This window comes from Pantherophis guttatus, chromosome 1 (genome assembly GCF_059756535.1).
Source record: "Pantherophis guttatus breed Tessera chromosome 1, ASM5975653v1, whole genome shotgun sequence".
In the NCBI taxonomy this organism is placed as follows: Eukaryota; Metazoa; Chordata; class Lepidosauria; order Squamata; family Colubridae; genus Pantherophis; species Pantherophis guttatus.
Window position 1 is genome coordinate 232,818,112 of NC_142063.1, and position 21,435 is coordinate 232,839,546.

The 21,435-nt window shown below is 38.0% G+C and overlaps 1 protein-coding gene and 1 long non-coding RNA gene across 2 annotated transcripts in view; one reads left to right on the forward strand and one right to left on the reverse strand.

The window, feature by feature from the left end:
• Window positions 1–1,296: 1,296 nt before the first annotated feature.
• Window positions 1,297–6,921, reverse strand: LOC117674061 (uncharacterized). Its single transcript, XR_015731372.1, has 2 exons — window positions 6,807–6,921; window positions 1,297–1,635 (listed from the first exon to the last, which is right to left on the reverse strand). It is a non-coding gene; the product is annotated as an uncharacterized LOC117674061 (long non-coding RNA).
• Window positions 6,022–21,435, forward strand: part of BCKDHB (branched chain keto acid dehydrogenase E1 subunit beta) — a 47,182-nt gene continuing 31,768 nt past the window's right edge. Inside the window, exons 1-7 of the mRNA XM_034431847.3 lie at window positions 6,022–7,025; window positions 8,965–9,042; window positions 9,611–9,679; window positions 10,682–10,815; window positions 16,137–16,292; window positions 17,659–17,767; window positions 21,261–21,358. Coding sequence (XP_034287738.2) covers window positions 6,893–7,025; window positions 8,965–9,042; window positions 9,611–9,679; window positions 10,682–10,815; window positions 16,137–16,292; window positions 17,659–17,767; window positions 21,261–21,358 — 777 coding nt within the window. The 5' untranslated portion in view covers window positions 6,022–6,892. The remainder of the gene's footprint in view (window positions 7,026–8,964; window positions 9,043–9,610; window positions 9,680–10,681; window positions 10,816–16,136; window positions 16,293–17,658; window positions 17,768–21,260; window positions 21,359–21,435) is intronic.

Below are 21,435 nucleotides of genomic sequence, written 5' to 3' on the forward strand. Positions count from 1 at the left end.
TTTGTAATTATATGTATGAGTCAGGAAGTATTAGTGTTACATCTAGCATTCCAGATAAGCACAACTAGTATTAGCTCTATCTTTATTGCAAGGTTATATTAACAGAATCTTGCAAGTCTGAAAGTTCCTTACTTTTATTCTCCCAAAATCTAGGGAGGATACAGTCTGAGAGGCTTTTGCTACCTGTCCTCCTTAGGACAAATTTTCATTCTGAATCCTAACAAATCAAAATTGTCTGAACTGCAGCTTTTCCTCTCCTGTCTAGCATCTTTTCTGACTAACAGACAAGCATACTTTTTCATGAGCTGCAGCTTCCTTCATCAGATGCATAGTGTTCCAACCAATCAGTTAAGTATTAACATACTCCCTCTGATATTTTCATTGAGAATCTGTGTTTTCACAACACAGCCTACATTTGACTTGCTTCACCTAGGACTTAGCAAGGCACTGACAAATGATAGCCTTTTGACAGAGGCAGGATTAAAGGCCACTGAAAGTCACTGGAGATCAAAGGTTATAACTGGCATTATGAAGAAATTTCAAGAACCCTTAAACATGATCTGCATGCAATTCAAACATGGTGTTCTGTTCCCAAGCATCTTTTACTCTGGGTATTACTTCAAACCCCCTAATCTACTTTAGCATAGCATTGCCCCATTTTATACAACTGTCAATTACTAGTCCACATAATTGCTGGTTGCATCTTAATCCTTTGGCAATCAACTAAGCCTGAGAATAGTGATCCTTTTAAGATCTCAGCTACTGTGTATAAAGAAATGAGGAAGGAATAATTGAACTGTTAAAGGGAGACCTGCACTGTTTGAGCCTTATTAGTTTAAATATTATTTGCTATCAGGTCAGTGTTGAATTTTAGGGACCGCATAGTAATGTGCAGGATAATTTCTCTTCAGTTTGGTCCTTCAAATCTTTCAAACAGTGCACTAAATTCATCCACCATGCTGATGGTTGTCATCATACTCTCCTTCCTTTCACTTTTCGCAGCATTATGGATTTCTCAATGGAATTTGAACTTCTCATATCCAAAATGTGATAATTTGAGTCATTTGTACCTGGCTGTGTAAAAGAAAAGGTATGTTCATGAGTCATGGATAGATTTTTGTTCACTACTTGATACTAAAGTAATTTACATTTAGTACTTGGATGGGAGACTGGAAACACAACAACAGGATATCTCAAAGTTCTAGACTAGATAACTTTGTAAAGAATCATTGTAAAAGATCATTTTTTGTAAAACAACATTTGTAAAGAATCATTATGAAAAAAGACAATGACACACACCTTTATTTTTGTTTATCACCTTGACATTTAACGATACCAAGATGTTGCTGGATACATTTTTAGATCCTCCACAATTCTATTCTTCAGAAGAGGGGGAAAAGCATAAGATATCTATTTCATTGGCAATGATTCCCTGAAGCCAATACTCTTTTTTTTAATACTTAAAATTGTTAGACCTGTTTGTTCCATTCCAGGTTATCATCAGCATTATTTTGTGTACACAGCAGAAATATGATGTTGTATGATGCTATACGACAGTCATTCGTGCAGTGCCCCTTACAGGGGTAATCCCTTTGGTGTCACCTCAGTGGTGCTGGCCTGCTTCCAGCTTCAAACCTGCAGGAATTTAACATCACAGAAATCGAGACCATGATCAATGGGTTCCATAATGAAGAAAGAAAGAATAACATTTTCAACATTGCATAAACATCACTCTCATCTAAGTTCCTCCCAGAAGCTGAGGGAGGCAATCCAACCCAATTAATCTAAGGATGTATCTGCTCAATATCTATAACACCCATAGCAATAGCCCATCATAAATCCGAGGAGCAGAGATACCAAACACACAGCTCTTTGAGAGCCAAGAAGCATTGTTGTGAAAACAGGTGGGAGCAATGCTCTGCGTATTTTCTGACATGCTGTATGCAGGGGAAAAAAAAAACATTCTTTTCTGAAAGATGTTCAACAATATGACTATACAAGTACATTGCAAATTCAATGCAAAGAGCAATATATTACATGTTCACATATTTCTTACTTAATGTAGAGAAACCAGAAAGTATAATTCAGTATTCAACATGCTTGCTTAAAAGTTGGCAGCATTTTTCAGAAGTGGCTTGCCTTTTCTCCATTCTAAGGTTGAAAGAGACTGACTGGTCCAAGGTCATCCATCTGGCTTTGTGCCTCAGATGGGACTGGCACTGGCAGTCTCCTGGTTTCTAGCCAGTTGCCTTAGCCACTACCCCATACTGACTCTACACACATATGTACTCACAGATTATCATATAAATTCCTTAATCACGAATAACAGATAATTGCAATCAATATTTTGTAAGCATTTTTATTTTTTTCTAGTATGCGATACTGTAATGAAATAAAAACATTAAGCAGAAAAGTAGTCTACAACATGCATTTAGATAGCCCCCTCTCTTTCATTTCATCCCCCTTCTTCTCAGCGTGTATTTTGAACTTACCGTAATTATTAATTTAAAAACTGACTTTTTAAAATGAAGTTAACAGCAACCATGTGTGATCCAGTTTACCAGATATTAAGCAAGCCTTTTTTTGGAAGAGGAGGGAAATAAATCTATTTTGGAGGGTAAAGGGAAATGTATTAAATCTTTTTTAGAGGAAGGTGCTTTTTTGTGTCCTCTTGTATCCTGCAGCAACAAAGATTACTTGGTGCCCAGGGCACTGACTGAGTGGGAAGTCTTGTTACTATTTGTTGACAAAAATGTGAAGTCAGCGATTCCAGTTCTTTAGCTGGTATTAGCCTTCTTATGTAACAAGTTCTTCCCAAGAACCTACAATGTTGTAACATATCGGTGCAGTATATGTGCAAATCCAAACGGTTTAGCCTTTTGTAATTCACAAATGGAAATTTTGTCAATGCACAGATTTTCTAAGTGCTGCCCAAGAAACCAATAGCTGGCTTTTATATTATCTTTCAGTTTTGAATTTTATATTTTGATAGTTTGTGATCTTTCCCAATTCTTTGTCTTTTATTCATCTATCCCCTGGTATTGCCACATCAGTTATCCACAATTTCTTCTTTTCAACCTGAGTTATATCTGGCGTTATGAGTCAAGAAGTTATTAGTTTATTTTCAGAAATCCAACAATATTTTTATTTGCTTCTTGCATGAGCTCAGTATATGATTTACTGTTTCTTCTACTTCTTTGCACAATCAGCATTTTGAATCATTTGATTGTTTTTTAAATTCTGCCTTGATTGCCTTAGTTTGAATAGCTTGCTCTTGAGCAGCCAAAATCAAGCCTTCAGGGTTTTTTCCTTTTTAATGTTCTAGTTCAGTAATGGTTAACCTTTTTGGCGCCGAGTGCCCAAAGCACACACGTGCGCGGGTGAATGCATGTGTGCGTGCCAGAACTCCCAAAATGCACCCCGTGCATGTGCCCCACCCCCGCATGTGCTTATGTCCCCCACACATGCGTCCCAACCCTGTGCCCCATTTTGGCTTCCAGGTTGGTGCAGGCGGCTTTCCAGGTCCAAAATAGGGCACGGGGGGGGGGGGCTTGTGCAGCCCCCCCCATGCCCCATTTTGGCTTCCAGGTTGGTGGAGGCTTTCCAGGCCCAAAATGGGGGGCCTGTGCCCTGTTTTGGGCCTGGAAAGCCTCCTGCACCAACCTGCACCCCTCACATGTACCCCCCACATGCATGCATGGCAGAGACCCAAAGACCAGCTGGCCGGCGGCAGGCAGTGGAACTGGGCTGGGGAGACAGCTGGCGTGCCGGCAGAGAGGGCTCTGCATGCCACCGGTGGCAGGTGTGCCATAGGTTTGCCGTCACGGCTCTAGTTGTAAGCCATTGCCAAGTTTTATCTTTATCAACTTTCCCCTCAATCTTTTGTAGAAATTGACCAAATACTGGCTTTTCCAGTATTCTGTTTGTATTTTTATTATATTATTTTGGTATTAAATGTATAGGAAGTAAAAGATGAATCAGTTCCAATGTTTAACTTGCAAATGGTTTTTTAGCTGTCTTTTTCACATAATCATCCAATACACACTTTTCTTCTTCAACATTTTGTTTGACTTGAAGTAAATCTTCATTTCTGCGGGGTAGGTATAATTGCACTCAACAATGAACTAAAGGGCCACCATCAGTGAGCTGTTGGACAGCATTATTTGGTCTGTTGTGTGGATGTTTGGGTGGTTTAGGAGTGTGGAATTTGTGGTGGGTGGGAGTGTGTTTGGGGATTGTTATGTGTGTTGGACCTGGTCTTTGGGTGTTAAGTGAATTTCATTGTATGGGTATACTGTGTATACATGTACTATGACAATAAAGTTATTATTATTATAATATATTAATATCAATATGGGGATTATTGAAAAGTGAATCAAGTGTGCTGATATCTCACCACAAGCTGATGTATGATCTCTTCTGGAGGTTTCATATAGAGGTAAATAGCATGAAGAAGCAAATGGTTGAGATATTTCTTTAATATGGAATAACACTGGATAACAAAAGTGGTCTGGACTGTGATCTTACCACAAGAAATAATCCCTGCAATGGAAGAATAATGGCATTCCTGTATCTGTGGGCTTACCATCTTTGTTCTTGAATGGAGTTGTACTGCCCAGATGAACCTGATGTGTAATCTGGAGTCCTCATGGACTCACAACTCCTGCTGGAGAAGGTGGCAATCATGGCTAAGAGGGCCTTTGTTCAATTTCATGTTGCGTGCCAGTTACACCCTTCTCAGAAGAAGCCCTTCTTTTGCTCACTCATGCCCTCGCCATCTTCTGTATGGATAATTGGAATACGCTCTACATGGGGCAATCCTTGAAGAGTATCTGGGAACTGCAACCGGTATAGAATGTGGTGACATAAGCACTTTTTAGTCGCCTGGGGTTGTGCATATAACATCTCTGCTGCATGAACTGCATTAAGTGCCAGTCACGATGTTGATTATTACCTTTATGATACGGGTCTAGGTTATCTGAGGAACCATCTTGTCCCAATTACATTGACACATCCCATCTAGTCAATTACATTGACCCGCCCCAGGTGGGATGAATCAATGTAATTGGGACAAGATGTTTCCCAATGTGATTGGGACAAGAGTGGACTTCCCACTCTTGTCCCAATGGGAAGTCTAGGAATGATATGCAACCCTTGGGGAGGTGATTGGTCCCTGGAGTGCATTCCCTCTGACTCTTTAACGTTTTTACCCTCTTAATTTTTTTAACTTTGTTTTTAATTGTTTTTATTTATAAACCAGTCACTCAGGTGAGATGGGCAGTGTAGAAATTTGATAATTAATCTAGATTATTTAAACCAATAATGCAATCCTGATCCCCATCTTCCAAAATTACTACATTACTTTGGGCTAGGTGTTATGCATGTATTCTTATCAGCCTCTGTAGCAATTAATAATTACTCTATTTACTTCTCCAACAATTACATGCTTTGCAGATTAACCATGCCCTGCTTTAATTTAGAGCATTGTTCAAACCCATGGACAAGAGGGAGAAGAAAAGACATTCTTATATAAATGCCGTGATTTATGTAAGATGTCAGATCACAAGTACCATATGTAAAGGTGGCATTTGCCCCATGACAACATTGCACATATATTTCTGGCATCACTGCAGTTTGTTGTAGATGTTGCTATATGTAACTAGTTTATGGCTTGATATGCAGTGTGAACCCAGTTGTAAACCATGGGTAACTTAGTCATGGGAATATGTTTTTTGAAAGTACACCATATACTTTCCAATTAAAGTATATACAGCCAAGCAAATGGGGCCAGCGTCTAAGATCTGCACCGACATATTGCCTGGATTATGTTGCACAACACACACACTTGGCATTGTGGCAATGTGAATCTACACATTGCAGTAACCCAAACGCAGCTCACCGAATTGACCGAGCCACGACTTGGCCATCCAGGTTTTCAGCAGGACCCCCATTTTCTCGAGTGTCTGACATCTTTTGCACGAAAAGCACATGCTCCGCTGAGGAAGATTCGCTCTTTTTTTTTTTTTTTTTGGCTTTAATTTATATGCCGCCCTTCTCCGGAGACTCAGGGCGGCTTACAATGCGTTAAGCAATAGCCTTCATACTTTTGTATATTTATACAAAGTCTGCTTATTGCCCCCACAATCTGGGTCCTCATTTCACCTACCTTAGAAAGGATGGAAGGCTGAGTCAACCTTGAGCCTGGTGAGATTCGAACCTGCAGTAATTGCAGGCAGCAGATGTTAATAACAGTGCTTCAGTCCACTGTACTACAGGCTCTTACTTTGTATTCGAAAGAATCTTTTCCATGCACGGTACAATTCAATCAACCCCCCCCCCCCATCCTTTTTTTTTTGTGTGTGCTTTTAAGACCAAGACAATTTGTGAAGATCAATTTTGCCTTCCCTTTCGGCTAGGGTGATTGGATAGCCACAATCGTTGCTACCACGGTGCGAACCCCACAACATCGGAGTATGAGGCTTGCTTTTTCCGTAGTCTCCCGGCAAAGGAAAGCATGCCGCCTATAGGATCTTATACTAGCGCAACCACTGCCTATCAAACGAGAACCCGAAGTGTAAATCTACAACAAATTCTCTTGACCCCTATACAAAACGCTCCACACAAACACTCTCCTCTCTCACCATCTGGGTTTCAACGCTCGCCCTCTGCGCACGCGTAAAGCAAGCCCAGCTTCGCTCGTTCTTAAAGGAAGGCCCCGCTCCTTAAAAAAAAAAAAAAAAATCACACCACGCACCGCCCCAGCTGGCAGGACTCCGATTGGTTTGTTTACCATCAGCGCCGCTTACCCAATGAGAGGAGCAGGCGCGGGTCCCCGCCTCCCCCGCAACGTGCTCGCGCTCGTCCCAGGGACAAGACCCCCGCGGTGGTCGAGATGGCGGTCGCCGGTCTCGGGTTCCGGAGAGCGGCGGTCTCCACTCTTCGGCTCCGTCTCGCTACGGGGTCTGCACCCCGCAGGCGCGCGGCCCATTTCGCTTTCCAGCCGGACCCGGAGCCCACCCAATATGGTGAGCGCTTTAATCGGCCCCGGGTCCGCGCTACCGTCGTAGGGATCGGACGCCGCTCCCTTGCTTCCCGACCTCTTTGCGGTCCCTTGCCGAGTGGAGGGGAAGCGAGTCAGTCGGAGGGAGGCCGTTCCACCGCCCCCCCACACCCTTTGCTGCGGCTTCCCCCCCCCCCCTCCATCCAGCTGGCTGAGATGGTGGGATGGGGAAAGTGGCATTTCTGCAAACGGGAGGCTGGCTTTTTGGAAAGCCTTTGGGGCGCAATAGGCTAAGCCAGGCTCTTATGGAAACGGCGACCCCGCTGTGTTGGTTTGTGCCTGTAAAAAAGTCCTGCAGGCGAGTCAGAAAGCACTTGCAGCCTAAAACCAAGTTTTCACCACTTGGGTAGATGCAGCCACTGATTGGATATAGTACAAACGAGCTATGATTAGGAAATCGTGTGGGATGACAATACACCAAAGGCGATGGCAAGAAGGCGATTTACCAAGTGCCTGGATATGATGCAGGTTGTCCCTTACCCTTATTTAAAGTAAAGAGAGAGAGAGAGATAAAGCCAGTGGTGGGATTCAGCCAGTTCGCACCACTTCGGAAGAACCGGTTGTTAACTTTCTGAGCAGTTTGGCAAACTGGTTGTTGGAAGAAATCATTAGGGCAGAGAACCGGTTGTTAAATTACTTGAATCCCACCACTGGATAAAGGACTTCCGTGAAGAATTTTATAGAAGAGTGCAGGTAGCAGTCCTCAAGGACCACTAGTTTACGTTGTTAAGTGAGAAATTTCTTAACTGAGTTTTGACGACTTTTCTCCCCACAGTTGTTAAGTGAATCCCTGCACTGTTAAATTAGTAACACCGTTGTTAAGTAAATCTGGTTTCCCCATTGACTTTGCTTGTCAGAAGGGGATCACGTTTCTCCGGGACACTGCAACTGTCATAAATGTGGCTCAGTTGTCAAGCATCCAAATGTAAATCAGGTGACCATGGGGATGTTGCAATGGTTGTTAAGTGTGAAAAATGGTCTTAAGTCACTTTTTTTTGGTGATGATATAACTTCAAATGGTCACTAAATGAACTGTTGTAAATTGAGGACCACCTGTAGATGTACTTTCTCATTCATAGCTGAGGCCTAGCACCTCCTGCAGGGTGTTTGCCTTTGTAAATACAGATAGCTACACTCTTGTGCCCTTCTATCTTCATTTTCTGTCATCATCATGGCATGTTGATGTTTCATTTTGACAAAAGATCTGCCCTTCATTGTCCCTTTGAATACGGAAAGAGCATGAGTGATATTGAAAAGCCCACTTTAGGTAGGAGTGAAAGTAATATCTTGTGCCAGACCTATATATGATATGTACTAATTGAGGTCACCTTTAAAATGTCATAATTCCTGTTCTGGGACTTTAATCTATTACTGGTCCCTCCATGTTAAGATTGTGTGTTGCAGAGGGCTGCTTAGTTCTGAGGAAATTCCCTTTCATCTCCTAACTAAAGTATAAACCATAACTTTGACCAATCTTCTTGTGCTAACCAAGCCATGGAGATGAGAATTCTGTGATTGACGGAACTTGAGATATCTATTAAAGGATTAAATCATAATTATAATATAATTTTGTAAATGTAGGCAGCAGGTAAACCAGCAAGATCTTTTAACAAATGGAAAGGGTCTTTAAAAAAAATTAATCTGGGAGAACTTTTATTTACTGGCTAACCAACTAAGAGGATGATATTTGCTCAAATTGTTACTCATTGAATAAACACAATCACTGAGTACATACATTAGTGATACCTACATTGGAAACAGATGGGAATATTGGATTCTGACAAGTCTTAAAGCTTTCCAAATGGATCTTGGTGTTTTATATGATGCTATTTAGCAATTTATATGGTGCTATTTAGCAATCAGTTTAATAATTAGCCTTGTTTAACCAAATAATCTCTTCACAGGCCAGACACAAAAAATGAACCTTTTCCAGTCTATAACAAGTGCCTTGGATAATGCCTTATCTAGAGATCCAACTGCAGGTAAATTTTTATGCTTTGCTGTTTAAGAGAAACTTTTACTTAGCCTCTTCAATTGAGGATACTAATTACTACACAATTCACTCACTACTACACAAGGCAAACACAATTACGTTACTCTGAAGATGCTTAATCAGCATATTTTCTCCCTCATCATTTTTGGATGGTAAAATTATTTTATCTAGGCTTTGAATTTGCTCCTAAGTAAAATTTCTGTTTGAAATTTGAAGCTTATGTCAGTGTTGTATACTGCTAAATTAATATAATTTTATTTGCTGGGAAAAAAATTGAAGATAGCCTTTGTTGCTAAAAATTAGGAAACGAAGTAAATTGAAAAAGTACAGCTTTAATGGAAAGACATTTCTTTCATGGTTTGTGTAAATTGGCTAATCCTTGTCATTTCCAGGATTGTTTATGAAAGGTCTTGGTTCTTATCACTCATCAAATTAATGTTATGTAAAGAAAAGCACGTACAGTAGATAGAAAAAAAAGTTAGATGAAGGTGACTTTCAATTTCAACAATTAAGTTTCCTTTTTGAACAACTATTTCTTTGATTTCTAATATACACAGTAATATTTGGTGAAGATGTATCCTTTGGTGGAGTTTTCCGATGTACCGTTGGCTTGAGAGATAAATTTGGTAAGTTCACAATTTAATAATTCATCATATCTCATGTTACATTATTATTTTTATAAAACTGTTTTTCATTTTGATAAAGGTCTCACTATTGTACAATAAACATAATTAAATTTAATAACTAAATATTGAGATCATTGGTTAAAACCATAATTTTATATAACTTTAGAGAAGTTACTGACATAAATTAGGGAAAATGTCCTGGCAAATAGATAATGATTAAATAAATAATTGTTAAATGTTCTAATTATTGATGAAAACAATTACAAACCTAGATTGGGAGTTCACCTGATCTAAGTGGGGAGATCATTACATATAATGGGTGTTGACACCGAAGTATGTGAGGTGTTCTCAGAAGAATATAACAACTTATATGGAAAATAGTGTGGTGTCAAGTTTAAGATCTTGTAAATGATGCATTGCTCATACATGCGTAGTATGGAGTTCTACTGAGGAATCTAGCTGAACAGGCATAGTTTTACATAAATTAGAGCGGTCTAGTCTTGATATTACTATTGCATAGATTATTGAGGAAAATTTAGAAAGTTAGAAGAATAGTTACAAACTGGGAATAGTTAGCCATGGGAGAACATTGAAGGGAAATATGACCACACTCTTAAAATGCCTGAAGTACATGGAATCCAGTGTGTATAACATGGACTAAAGATTTTGAGTAACAGGAGGACAGATTTTAGCAGAATGCTAGAAAAAGCGTTGAGAGACTACAGAGCAGTTTAGGGGTGATGCCAATTACCCAGAGAAGTAATGGACTTCCAATCTGTCTCCAGTGTTTTAATTCTGATTCCTCTATAGAGAAGAGGATTGGAGATACTGGGCAAAATGGGCCTTTTCAACACTATTTTTTAGTTCTACTTTTAATTTAAGGCTAATTAAAAAAAACAAACAGTGTAAGCCCTTTATATTCCATCAGATACCATGTATTAAAATATTTTTTCCTGGTTTATATACATTCATTTAAAAGTTATTAATAAAAATCTCTTATAGGTAAAGACAGAGTTTTCAATACTCCTTTATGTGAACAAGGAATTGTGGGATTTGGCATTGGAGTTGCAGTCACTGGTGCTACAGCTATCGCCGAAATCCAGTTTGCTGACTATATTTACCCCGCCTTTGATCAGGTTAGAGCATATTTTAAGACGTCGAAAATTAGAAGGAAATTTAGAGATATATTACATTAATTTTTTTAAACAATGAAAATGCGACTGGAGAGAGATTAGGCGTGACGGTTGAAAGGAGCTTCATGAATATGATTTACAATTGTTGAAGAATCTCTGCCATTTTGAATGTTACAAAAGGAACAAAAATTGTTGTGAGAATATGTTGATAAAAGCTTGCTGTTTCAATTAACGTGCAAAAAGAGAATCGGCACTTCTGCTATGGACCGTTGAAGGTTCTACATGTGTTCCTCTTGAGGAAAATGCATGTATTCCTTTATGGAAGCAGGGTGGATTTGATTTAAATCAAGTCGATTTAAATCGTGATTTAAATCAGTAAAAAGGCTTGATTTAAATCGACTCGATTTAAATCATAATTTTTAAGGAGCAACTGTCATCTCTCTCTCGCAGCGGCTCCTCCTCTAATCTGTTGTTGACTCAATGACAGTCCCATTCACTTTAATGGGATGGCTGGTGATGCGGCAGTGACACAACAAGGGATGTGGGGGATGTGGCAGGCAGCAGGTGATTAACCCTAACCTGATGAATCTGAAATGACAGGTGCTCTTTAAATGTAAGGATTCATTCTTGCTCATAGAATCTTTAGAATCTAGTTAGAATCTTTATTATTAAAATCTTTTATTATTATAATAATATTATTATAAAATAATATTATTTTATAATATAATATTATAAAAAAATATTATTTGCAAACAAAATGGAGGTTTCCTATTTAGCTTGCAGAGCTTGGATTCATTGACTGAATTTATCAAAAATATAAATATTGCAGAATATACAGCCTCATGCTACATAACTAAGCTCCATTTCATGCTGAATAAACAAAATTATTAATGTATCTTAAACTGTATGGAAGTAATTATTTTAGAAGAAGTAATGTCAGAAGCATGAGCATACCAGTGCTATGTTTTTCTTCCTGTAATGGGAAGGAGTCCATAGTAAGTAAGAATGATGGTAGGCTCATAGTTGGGCATTGGTACATCTCTGATTGGAACTGTCGCTTAATAAAATGGGCTGCATTATCACATTTGAGAATCTGAGATAACTTCTAATTTTTGTTTGTAAAAAAAGTCTTAAAATTCAATTTTATATTTGTAATTCGCTCAAGTAAAGAGAAAGCTGTCTCTAAATACTTCAGTAACTGGAACAATAGCTCGATATGGGAAACAATATATACAGTTATACCTTCAGCTGGTATAAATGAACTGAATTCCTGAACTCACTGAAAAACATGTACATTTCCTAACACCCCCAAATGTTTAGGCTGATTCATTGAAAATGTGGACTGTGTAAGTAACTGCAAATAGGAGAGGGGTTTGCCAAACTGAAAACTTTCTGGGGAAGCCAGCAGTGAAGATTGCAAATGGCAATCACCTGATCACTGAGCATTTGGCAACTGGTTGTCAGTGCTAACAAGTTGCCAGATTACAATCATGTGACTTTAGGGATGGTGGTGGTGGTGTATTTTGTGATAGCTGGAATTGCTTTAAAAGCTGTAAAGCACCCTTTCTGAGAGACTGTTGTAAATTTGAATCGTCATTAAGCAACTGGTCAAAAGTCGAGGACTATCTGTAGATATTCTTCATGATGATCTGTCCCTGACCTGATCTTTCATATCTTCCAACAATGCTTGCATTGCCACTATAACTAAGCAAATCTACCTGGCTGCTAGTCATCCTCTTCTTTCCTTCTACATTTCCCAGCCTTACAGACTTTTCCAGAGTATTAGGTCTTTGTGTAATGTATCCAAAATACAGGTAGTCCTCAACTTACAACCACAATTGATCCCCAAATTTATGTTGTTAAGTGAGAAATTTGTTAAGTGAGGTTTGCCTCATTTTACGACTTTTCTCACCACCTTTGTTAAGTGAATCACTGCAGTTCTTAAATTAGTAACACAGTTGTTAAGTGAATCTAGTTTCCCCATTGACTTTTGATTGTCAGAAATTCGCAAAAGGGGATCACATGACTCTGGGACCCTGCAACTGTCATACATGTGAGTCAATTGTCAAGCATCTGAATGTAAATCACGTGACCATGGTCAGAAGAGTTAAAAAATGGTCAGTCACTTTTTTCAGTGCCATTGTAACTTCCAATGGTCGCTAAATGAACTGTTCTAAGTTGAGGACTACCTGTATATGAGCTTGGTTATTTGTGCCTTGAGTGGATTGATTTGGTCTAGGATTTATTTGTTTTCATTTTATTTTATTTTTTTTTATCTTATATTGTTCATGATAACATGTTTCATGCTAATTCATGCTATGTTGTTCTTATGTTTTTTAATTTATTTATTCAATTTCTATAGTTGTCCAACTCAACCAAGTGACTCTGGATGACTTACAATATGTTATTCTCAAGAGTCTCCTTCAGCATTCAAGTTAAAAAAACTTCAATATTCTTCCTATCCTGCTTTTTTCAAAGTCCAACTTTCAATTCCATAGAGCAATGATGGCTAACCTTTTTGCCATCGCGTGCCAAAAGCGTGGGGAGCGTGGAGGGGTAGCGCGTGTACATGCCCCCACCCATAATTCAATGCACCCCGCGCTCGCCCCGCTTTTGGCACCATGCGATGGCATGGTGGGACTGGAAGGCCCGTTTTTCGACCTTCGAAGCTCCAGAGGATTTCTAATAGCCTGGGGAGGGTGAAAATGGCCTCCCCCCCCCCCAAGGCCCTCCAGAGGCCAGAACCAGCCCATTTCTTGACTTCCGGTGGGCCTGGAAGGCCCGAAAATCAGCTGGCTGGCACGCGCATGAGCGCTGGAGCTGAGCTAGGGCAATGCTCGCATGCCTACAGATATGGCTCCACCTGCCACCTTTGGCACACATGCCATTGGTCGCTATCACGGCCATAGAGTGTCATTGTTGTGGCCCGTCAGCGGCCTATGCAGCTAGTAGCTGATTCCGACAGCGAGGAGGCTGGTGTGATGCTGCGCCAGCAGCCTATGCAGCTGGCACTCGAGTTGGACAATGAGGCTGGAGAAGGTGTGGTGCCAGAGGCGGGGATTTAGCCAGCGCCTTCAGAAGCTCCCATAAATGAAGAGGAAGAAGAACAGGAGCCTCTTCTTGATGCACGGGCACGCAGAGCTGCCAAAAGACAGGAGTGGCTTCTCAGGAGGAGATCTCCTTGAGAGTAAGGATTGGGGCTAATTGGCCACTCCCTTAGCCTATTTAAGGAAGGACGACTGAGGCAATTTGCAGGGAACAACTTCGTTTACTCTCCTTCGGATCTTGATCTTAGTTCTCTGCAAATTTCTTCTGGGCTTTCTGCCAACCATAGTAAGATTACGATTATTCTTTGGATTCTTGTAGGCTGTTAAGAAAGTTAATTAATAGCCTTTGTTTGAAAAAGACTGATTTAATTTAGTAAACTAAGGTTTGTACAGACTTAGTGTGTGCTGCGTTCTTTGGGGTCCGTAGCTGAGGCAGAACAGTCATAAGGAATACTGTGGCTTGCACAATTCTCTTTTGTAGATATAAAGACATCATGGTATCTGAATATCTTTTCCAAGGCCTTCATGATTGCGGTATGGAATAATTGTCAGCAGTATTTTTCTTTATTGCTTGTTTCTTTTCTGGGATGGTTGATCCTAAAAGACAAAAGCTATCTTCCACTTCAGTATCTTCGTTGTCAATCCTAGTTGTTCTACCAGTTGTTGTTAGTTTGGTCTTTATATTTAATTTTAGTACTATTTTTTTCACTGTCATGTTTCTTGCAAATCCTTTGCATTTTTGATTATCAGAATAGTGGACCATGAGATGCTCTGGGATTTCCATTTTTCTAACTACATTCCACAGCTTGATGTTATCAACACAATTAAAGCACTTTCTGTAATCAATGAAGCAATGACATCTTTTTTGGTATTCTTTGGCTTTCTCATTTATCCAGATTGCACCAGAAATCATGGCTTGTGCTCCTTTTTTACAGCTAGTTTGTACATCTGGCATCTTTATTCCACGTAAGGCTCTAATTTGCATATTATTATTGTTATTTTGATTTCCTTCTTTTATTTTGTACAACTCCAAGCTGTGCACATAATGCTCTTGCCTCATATTAGTTTCTTTACACTTCTGTTGATAGTATCCATAATTTCAAAATTTGCCTCTTGTTTCTGCATAATCTATAATAGCAATAGCACTTAGACTTATATACTGCTTCACAGTGCTTTACAGCCTTCTCTAAGCAGTTTACAGTATCAGCCTGTTGCCCCCAACAATCTGGGTCCTCATTTTACCCACTTAAAGGATGGAAAGCTGAGTCAACTTGGAGCCAGTGAGACTTGAACTGCCGAAGTCAGCAGAAGTAGTCTGAAGTACTGCATTCTAACCAATACCTGTCAGGCCTGGAAGCAATCTTTTGCATTGGGCCTTCAGGCCTGCCACATTTACTACTGTGGGAAACTGGGAGAGGGGATTGTATGGAGCATGGGTGATACATAGACATTCCTTTCTCAGAGAGTCTAGGATATCTTGCCCTGCACCTGGAGGGCTGAAACTGGGAGGCATCTCCAGTTAGGATGGTATCTTGATTGTATTTTGTATTTGTATTTTTTTGTATTTTATTGAATTTATATACCGCCCTACTCCCGAAGGACTCAGGGCAGTGAACAGCAATAGAATAAAACATATAAATACAAAATTTAAAATAAAATGAATTAAATAATTTGGCTGAACAAATTTAAAACCCCAATAATTTAAAAACAAATTTAAAATTTCCATTTAAAAAGGGGAAAGACTTAAGTCAGGCCAGCTTGATGAAATAAGAAAGTCTTGAGTGCGCGACGGAAGGTACGCAGATCCGGGATCCTCTGTATCTCCGGGGGGAGCTCGTTCCAGATAGTAAGTGCCCCCACAGAGAAGGCTCTCCCCCTGGGAGCCGCCAGTCGACATTGTTTGGCCGACGGCACCCGGAGGAGCCCCTCTCTATGGGAGCGTACTGGTTGGTGGGAGGCTATTGGTGGTAGCAGGTGGTCCCGTAGATTGGACCATGTGATGGATATGTGGATGCTGGGCAGGGACTTGGACTTTCTTCTGGGTGGGGAAAACCTGGAAGCTTTCAGATTCGTGTTTTCCCAGATGTGCCAATATGACATCTCTAATAAAATGGAACTTTGAGGAACTTCAATCCTCGGAGTCTTCTTTCGTTGGGGGTGTTACTTGGAATCCTGATAGCGCCACTACGGTTCTAGTAGAACATGAATGTGCTTTAACTGCATGAATATGTCTTGATAACCACATGTAATGTTAAATATATCTCTATATTTCTTCAGATTGTTAATGAGGCAGCAAAATATCGATACCGTTCTGGAGATCTCTTTAACTGTGGAAGCCTTACAATAAGAGCGCCGTGGGGATGTGTGGGTCATGGTGCATTGTACCACTCTCAGTCCCCAGAATCCTTTTTTGCTCACTGTCCAGGATTGAAGGTATAATCATTTATTAGATAGTCTTTTAGAGTGTTCTAATAATTCTTTGTAAATATAAAAGGTTACATATAAAAAGTTTTTTATATTAAAAAAGATACAAGGAAATTATGGAATACAAATACCACACAGGAAAATTTGCAGAATAATACATCACAAGGTAAAATTAAACGTTATGTATTTATAAAATAATCCCCTTGGAAGAAAAAAAATCTGGGTTTTATGCTTGCTTATCAACTTGGATTACAACAAATATAATTTTGTGTCAGTTTAATACCTTCAAAGCTATTTTTAAAATCATACGTTAAAGAATAGCTAAGTAGTAAATGACTCTGGTTAAAGAGATTAAACATCTTATTTTAAGAAAATTCAAATCTTGCATGTGGTAGCAAGCTATGTACAGAATTATTCATAAATGATTTCTGGGTTAAATTGAAATTACCATCAGACTTGGTTTTTTTTTTTCATATATGAAGTTATTTTTCATATTGATTAGTGTTCCCATAGTTTCAGCTGTCATTCCTCTAATGAAAGAGTAGATGTGATTTCCAGTAAGAAGTATAAAGTATTCTGATACCAGTTTTCATATATAAAATCAGAGTGTATTTTGTAAGTATATAATGTTTGCTAATAATGAAAAAATGATCAATGGAAAAGGAAAACCAACATTTAAAACTTGTTGCATCCGATAGTAGTTTAATTTCCAGTGCCAACTGAGTTTTTTGACTTTGCCACTAGATATGATTTATGATTCCATCTTGATTTTTATATTTTGATATTTTATTTCAATATTTGTTATCTATTTTAGTAATCATCATTGGAACAATAGAACATTTTGTACCCATTTTCTCTAAGTATATTATTCACCCCAAAGTTGATATTCATTTTTATTGATATTCCCACTTTTGCATGTCAGTTACACTGCTTAAATTCTGCATCTATTTAATCATACAGACATTGACATGTTTGATCTCTGAATCATATTTTAATAGGAGCTGATTGATATGATAGATAGATAGATAGATAGATAGACAGATAGATATGCACATACTACTTCTTCCATAGATGTAATCCATGTGTATAGTGCTAACTGAATCTGTGATCCAGGTTGAATAATTATCCTGATAGTATAATTTGGTGCCACCAATCTCCCTTTTTCTTATTCAGTTTAAAAATTCTTTAATGCCTAGTCATTTATTTAACCAGATAAAATTATTTGTCCTTGCCATTCATTTAGCATCTTTTCACTGTCATAATGGGATAATTTGAAATAGGAAATTATCCCTTGGAACAATGTTTATTTTTTACTTTTGATATTTTTCCTAGTCAAGATACTCTCTAACTTGTTTATGTATTCATTTTCTTGAAGATTGTTGTTCCAAGAGGACCTATTGAAGCGAAGGGACTGTTATTGTCATGTATAGAAGATAAAAACCCTTGCATATTCTTTGAACCTAAAATAATGTACAGAGCAGCAGGTAAATTTTTTCTCATTGTATTCAAGGTAAAAAAGTATAACCTACATCTTATTTATTCACATGATGGTAGAAACATAGGATACATGAGTTGAACAGACAGTGTATCATCTAATTCAATCATAAATTGCTCACTGCAGAATTACTAACCATATCTAATAATTGACCATCCTGTTGATTGAAGAGTTCTTCTCACTATATTTAGTGTTGGTCAAATATTGCAGTGCATTTTCTAGCACTATAAAGTCATTGTTGTACTGTGGGCTACAAACAAGCATGGAATCTCAATTCAGATATGAATTGTCCCCTGCCTCCCTTCAGTGTCCAGTGCAGCTTATCCCACCAACTCCCCAGCCTTATGAGCAACTTCCCTTTCTCCTGTGTCTCCTTTCAACTTCTGATGACTTTGTTGTTTTTTCCTTGTCTTCTTTTTCCCCATACCATTGCTACCAAAATGAAAATAGTTTTGTTCAATGCATGAACAAACCATTCCACTCCAATTTTGGTTTGATTATTGACTACCGAAAAATAGCTATTCTGTGCATGGAAAGATTCATTTTTTGAATATTCTTCATATCCCTAACTTCTGTCAAATGAAAGAAGAAAATAAAACTGAATCCCCCCCAAAGTTATAATAGCTCATGTAGTCATAACTGATAATTTATAGTTGGTTTCATTGAGTTAAGCGGAATCTGCATTCAACCAAAATTCTTTCCCTAGCTTGTGAGATGTAGAAATTATGGCAAGGTGCATATATTTCTGACCTCCTTAAATAGCTGTGGGATTTTATTGTTGAACAGTCCTGATTTATGTAAGACAGGTAACTTACATTATAAGGACATTCTTATGATTTTAGCACAAATTTAGGGTATTGAGAAACTGTTCTATTCAAACAAAACAGTTGTTTTTCAGAAATTAAACTTTAAATAATAGAGGGTTTTTAAATGAACTGTTCAATGATTCAAAAGTAAATAGTGGTACTTAGAGGAAAAAATGAGTCATCTTGACATTATCGGGTTTAAATTTCTTGCGGAGAATTTGTTCTTATGACCTTTTCAGCTTCATTTAATTCCACCTTTTATGACATAAATAGTATAGAAATAAATGATTTGCATCAGTGGTTGTTATAGTGACATGGCAAGTAAGATTAAAAACAACTAGTTTTTCAATCGGTGTTCAAAATATCCTGTCACAAGATATACACATGTTTTTCTACTACAATTAAGGTTTAATAGAATTAAAACTCGTATACTGCAACATGCATGAATTAGCAGTTGTCTTTATCTAAGTATCTGTGAATGAGTATCTTGCAATTGCAGCATAGTTAACGTATCAGGATAAAGATTTATGTATCCGAATAATAACATTTATTAGTATAAATGAAATATAAAATATTTTCTGTTTCCTATATTTCCTATATTTATATGCCTATATATCTATATAACTGTAGTTATATATCTATATTTATAGTTAAGTGTTCACAAAATATTTAAAGACCTGAATGAAAATGACAATTATAAATGCAAGCCTTTATAATGTTTCCAAATGGTGAGAATGTTAGTCTAAATAGAAGATACACAAAATATGCAAAGCAAACAAGTTTAAGAAAAATAGCAAATGTAAAACAATTGAAAACACTTAAGGTAAATTATGTGAAAGTTAGAAAAAAGTAACTTTTTCTAAACATTCTAAAACTAGCAAACAAGCTAGTGCATTTACTAACAGCTTTTCATAGTAAGTACTAGAATCTTGCAATGGTTGCTTTTTATAATATTTGCCAATTTAATATTTTTTAAACAGGACATTTTCTTCAATATATGAATAGGCTCTTTCCCAAAGATTATTAGATTGTCTCCTATAGCTTTACTGTATCAAGAGACTGAGTGACAATTACATTCTTAATGCTTACAACGAAGAAATAGGTTGTCTACGGATTTACCATGATAGCAGAAATGTTAGTATATTGGGATATGCATCAGTATGCTTCATAGTGACCTTATACTATATGAAGTCAGTATGGTTAAGGTAGGGATGAATTGTGGATGAATTGTACAAGTATAGGGAGTGGAGTTCTAAGTGCCAACTCTTGTGCGCTTTCATAAAATGCAATTATGCAATAAGGCATAATCTCATCAGGGAATTCTATCAAGGGATTTGGGAAATTCACTTCTTGAAGTCTGACTGGATATGTCCCTCCAAGCCCAAGATTAACTTGAAAGAAGGATGCAGATTGTGAGTACAGGGACTTCAATTTGTAAATTTATGACATATAAAGAATAAACACAATCTTTGTAGACTGTACTAGATAAAATAAAAGATCTTGATCTCATTTCCCATTTCCTCGATTTCTGAAGAGTGGAAACTCAAATAATTTTGTACTTTAACCCAAGCTAAACTAGTTTTGGTTCCTGAATAGTAGAGTATGGCGGTTCAGTGAAAATTTGATCCAACCATTGCATCCCTGAAAAACACCTCCAAAGATTAGGAGATTGCCGTAAAATATTTTGACTGAGAAAGTTTAGTACGTGAGCCCCAAGAAACAACTGGTTGGAGGAATACCTCTTCTATAGTAGAATGACGTTGAGAGGAGGGGAAGCATATAATTCAGTTGACAGTTGGTACTGGCTTTTAAAAACTATCAAATTGGAGGAAGTTGTTTCTATGGATACATTTTTGTAGATACATTTCTGTATCCATCTCTTGCATGTACATAAATAGGGCACTATGTTAGACAACTTCCCTATCACTGCTGGCCTTCTGCCATTGCTGTTAGATCTGTACCCCCATTCATAAATTGTCATATTAGCATATATCATGCATATGCTTAATTTCTTGTTATTGTGATGCCCTTATTCAGGCTGAACTATAATACAGTCATAGAGAAGGCCAATTGTGCTTGCAAAAATGGGATCTTGTTGGATTATCTGTATATTTAATTTTGTTTGGTTTTTACTGCAATATATCCGAATAATTGTGAATACAAACAGATTTTTTTGATTTAAAAGAGCACTTGTCAGCCAGCTAAATTTGTAGCGAGTTTTAGTTATTGCTTCCTTTTCCCCCAAAACTTGGATTTCATCCAACTTTTAATTGTGGTTTAAGTTTTTCAGTAAATCATATGTTGTTCTGCTAGAAGTAGTTTTCTGATTCAAAGGAAATTCCTAAATTATGTCTCCAGGATTTATTTTTTATTTTCTGCACTCATAGCTTCAACTGATAATAAATTGCACATTGACACAAGTGAATTAATTTTTATCTTCATATGTTGCCACTGGATTTCTGATTCTTCAGAATGGAACTTCCCTTGTGAGTTCTGTTACAGCTATGGCTTTAAATTTAGATACCTTCCTGAAGGAATGGAAAACATGCTGTCCCTTCAGATTTTGCCAGCATCCTTCAACTACATACACACTAATTGGGCCTGCTAGAAGTTGTAGTTCCGTATTTCTGTTCTAGATACTCAAATTATAAACTTCATTGCTTTCTTTTTATTCAGTGGAACAAGTCCCTGTGGAGCCTTACTCCATCCCTTTGTCTCAAGCAGAAGTGCTTCAGGATGGAAGTGATGTAACTTTAGTGGCTTGGGGTACTCAGGTGAGTAAGATTTGTTAGGATTTGATACTTGTTACTAGTTCCTACTATTACTTCCTAATACTTATTTTACCATTATC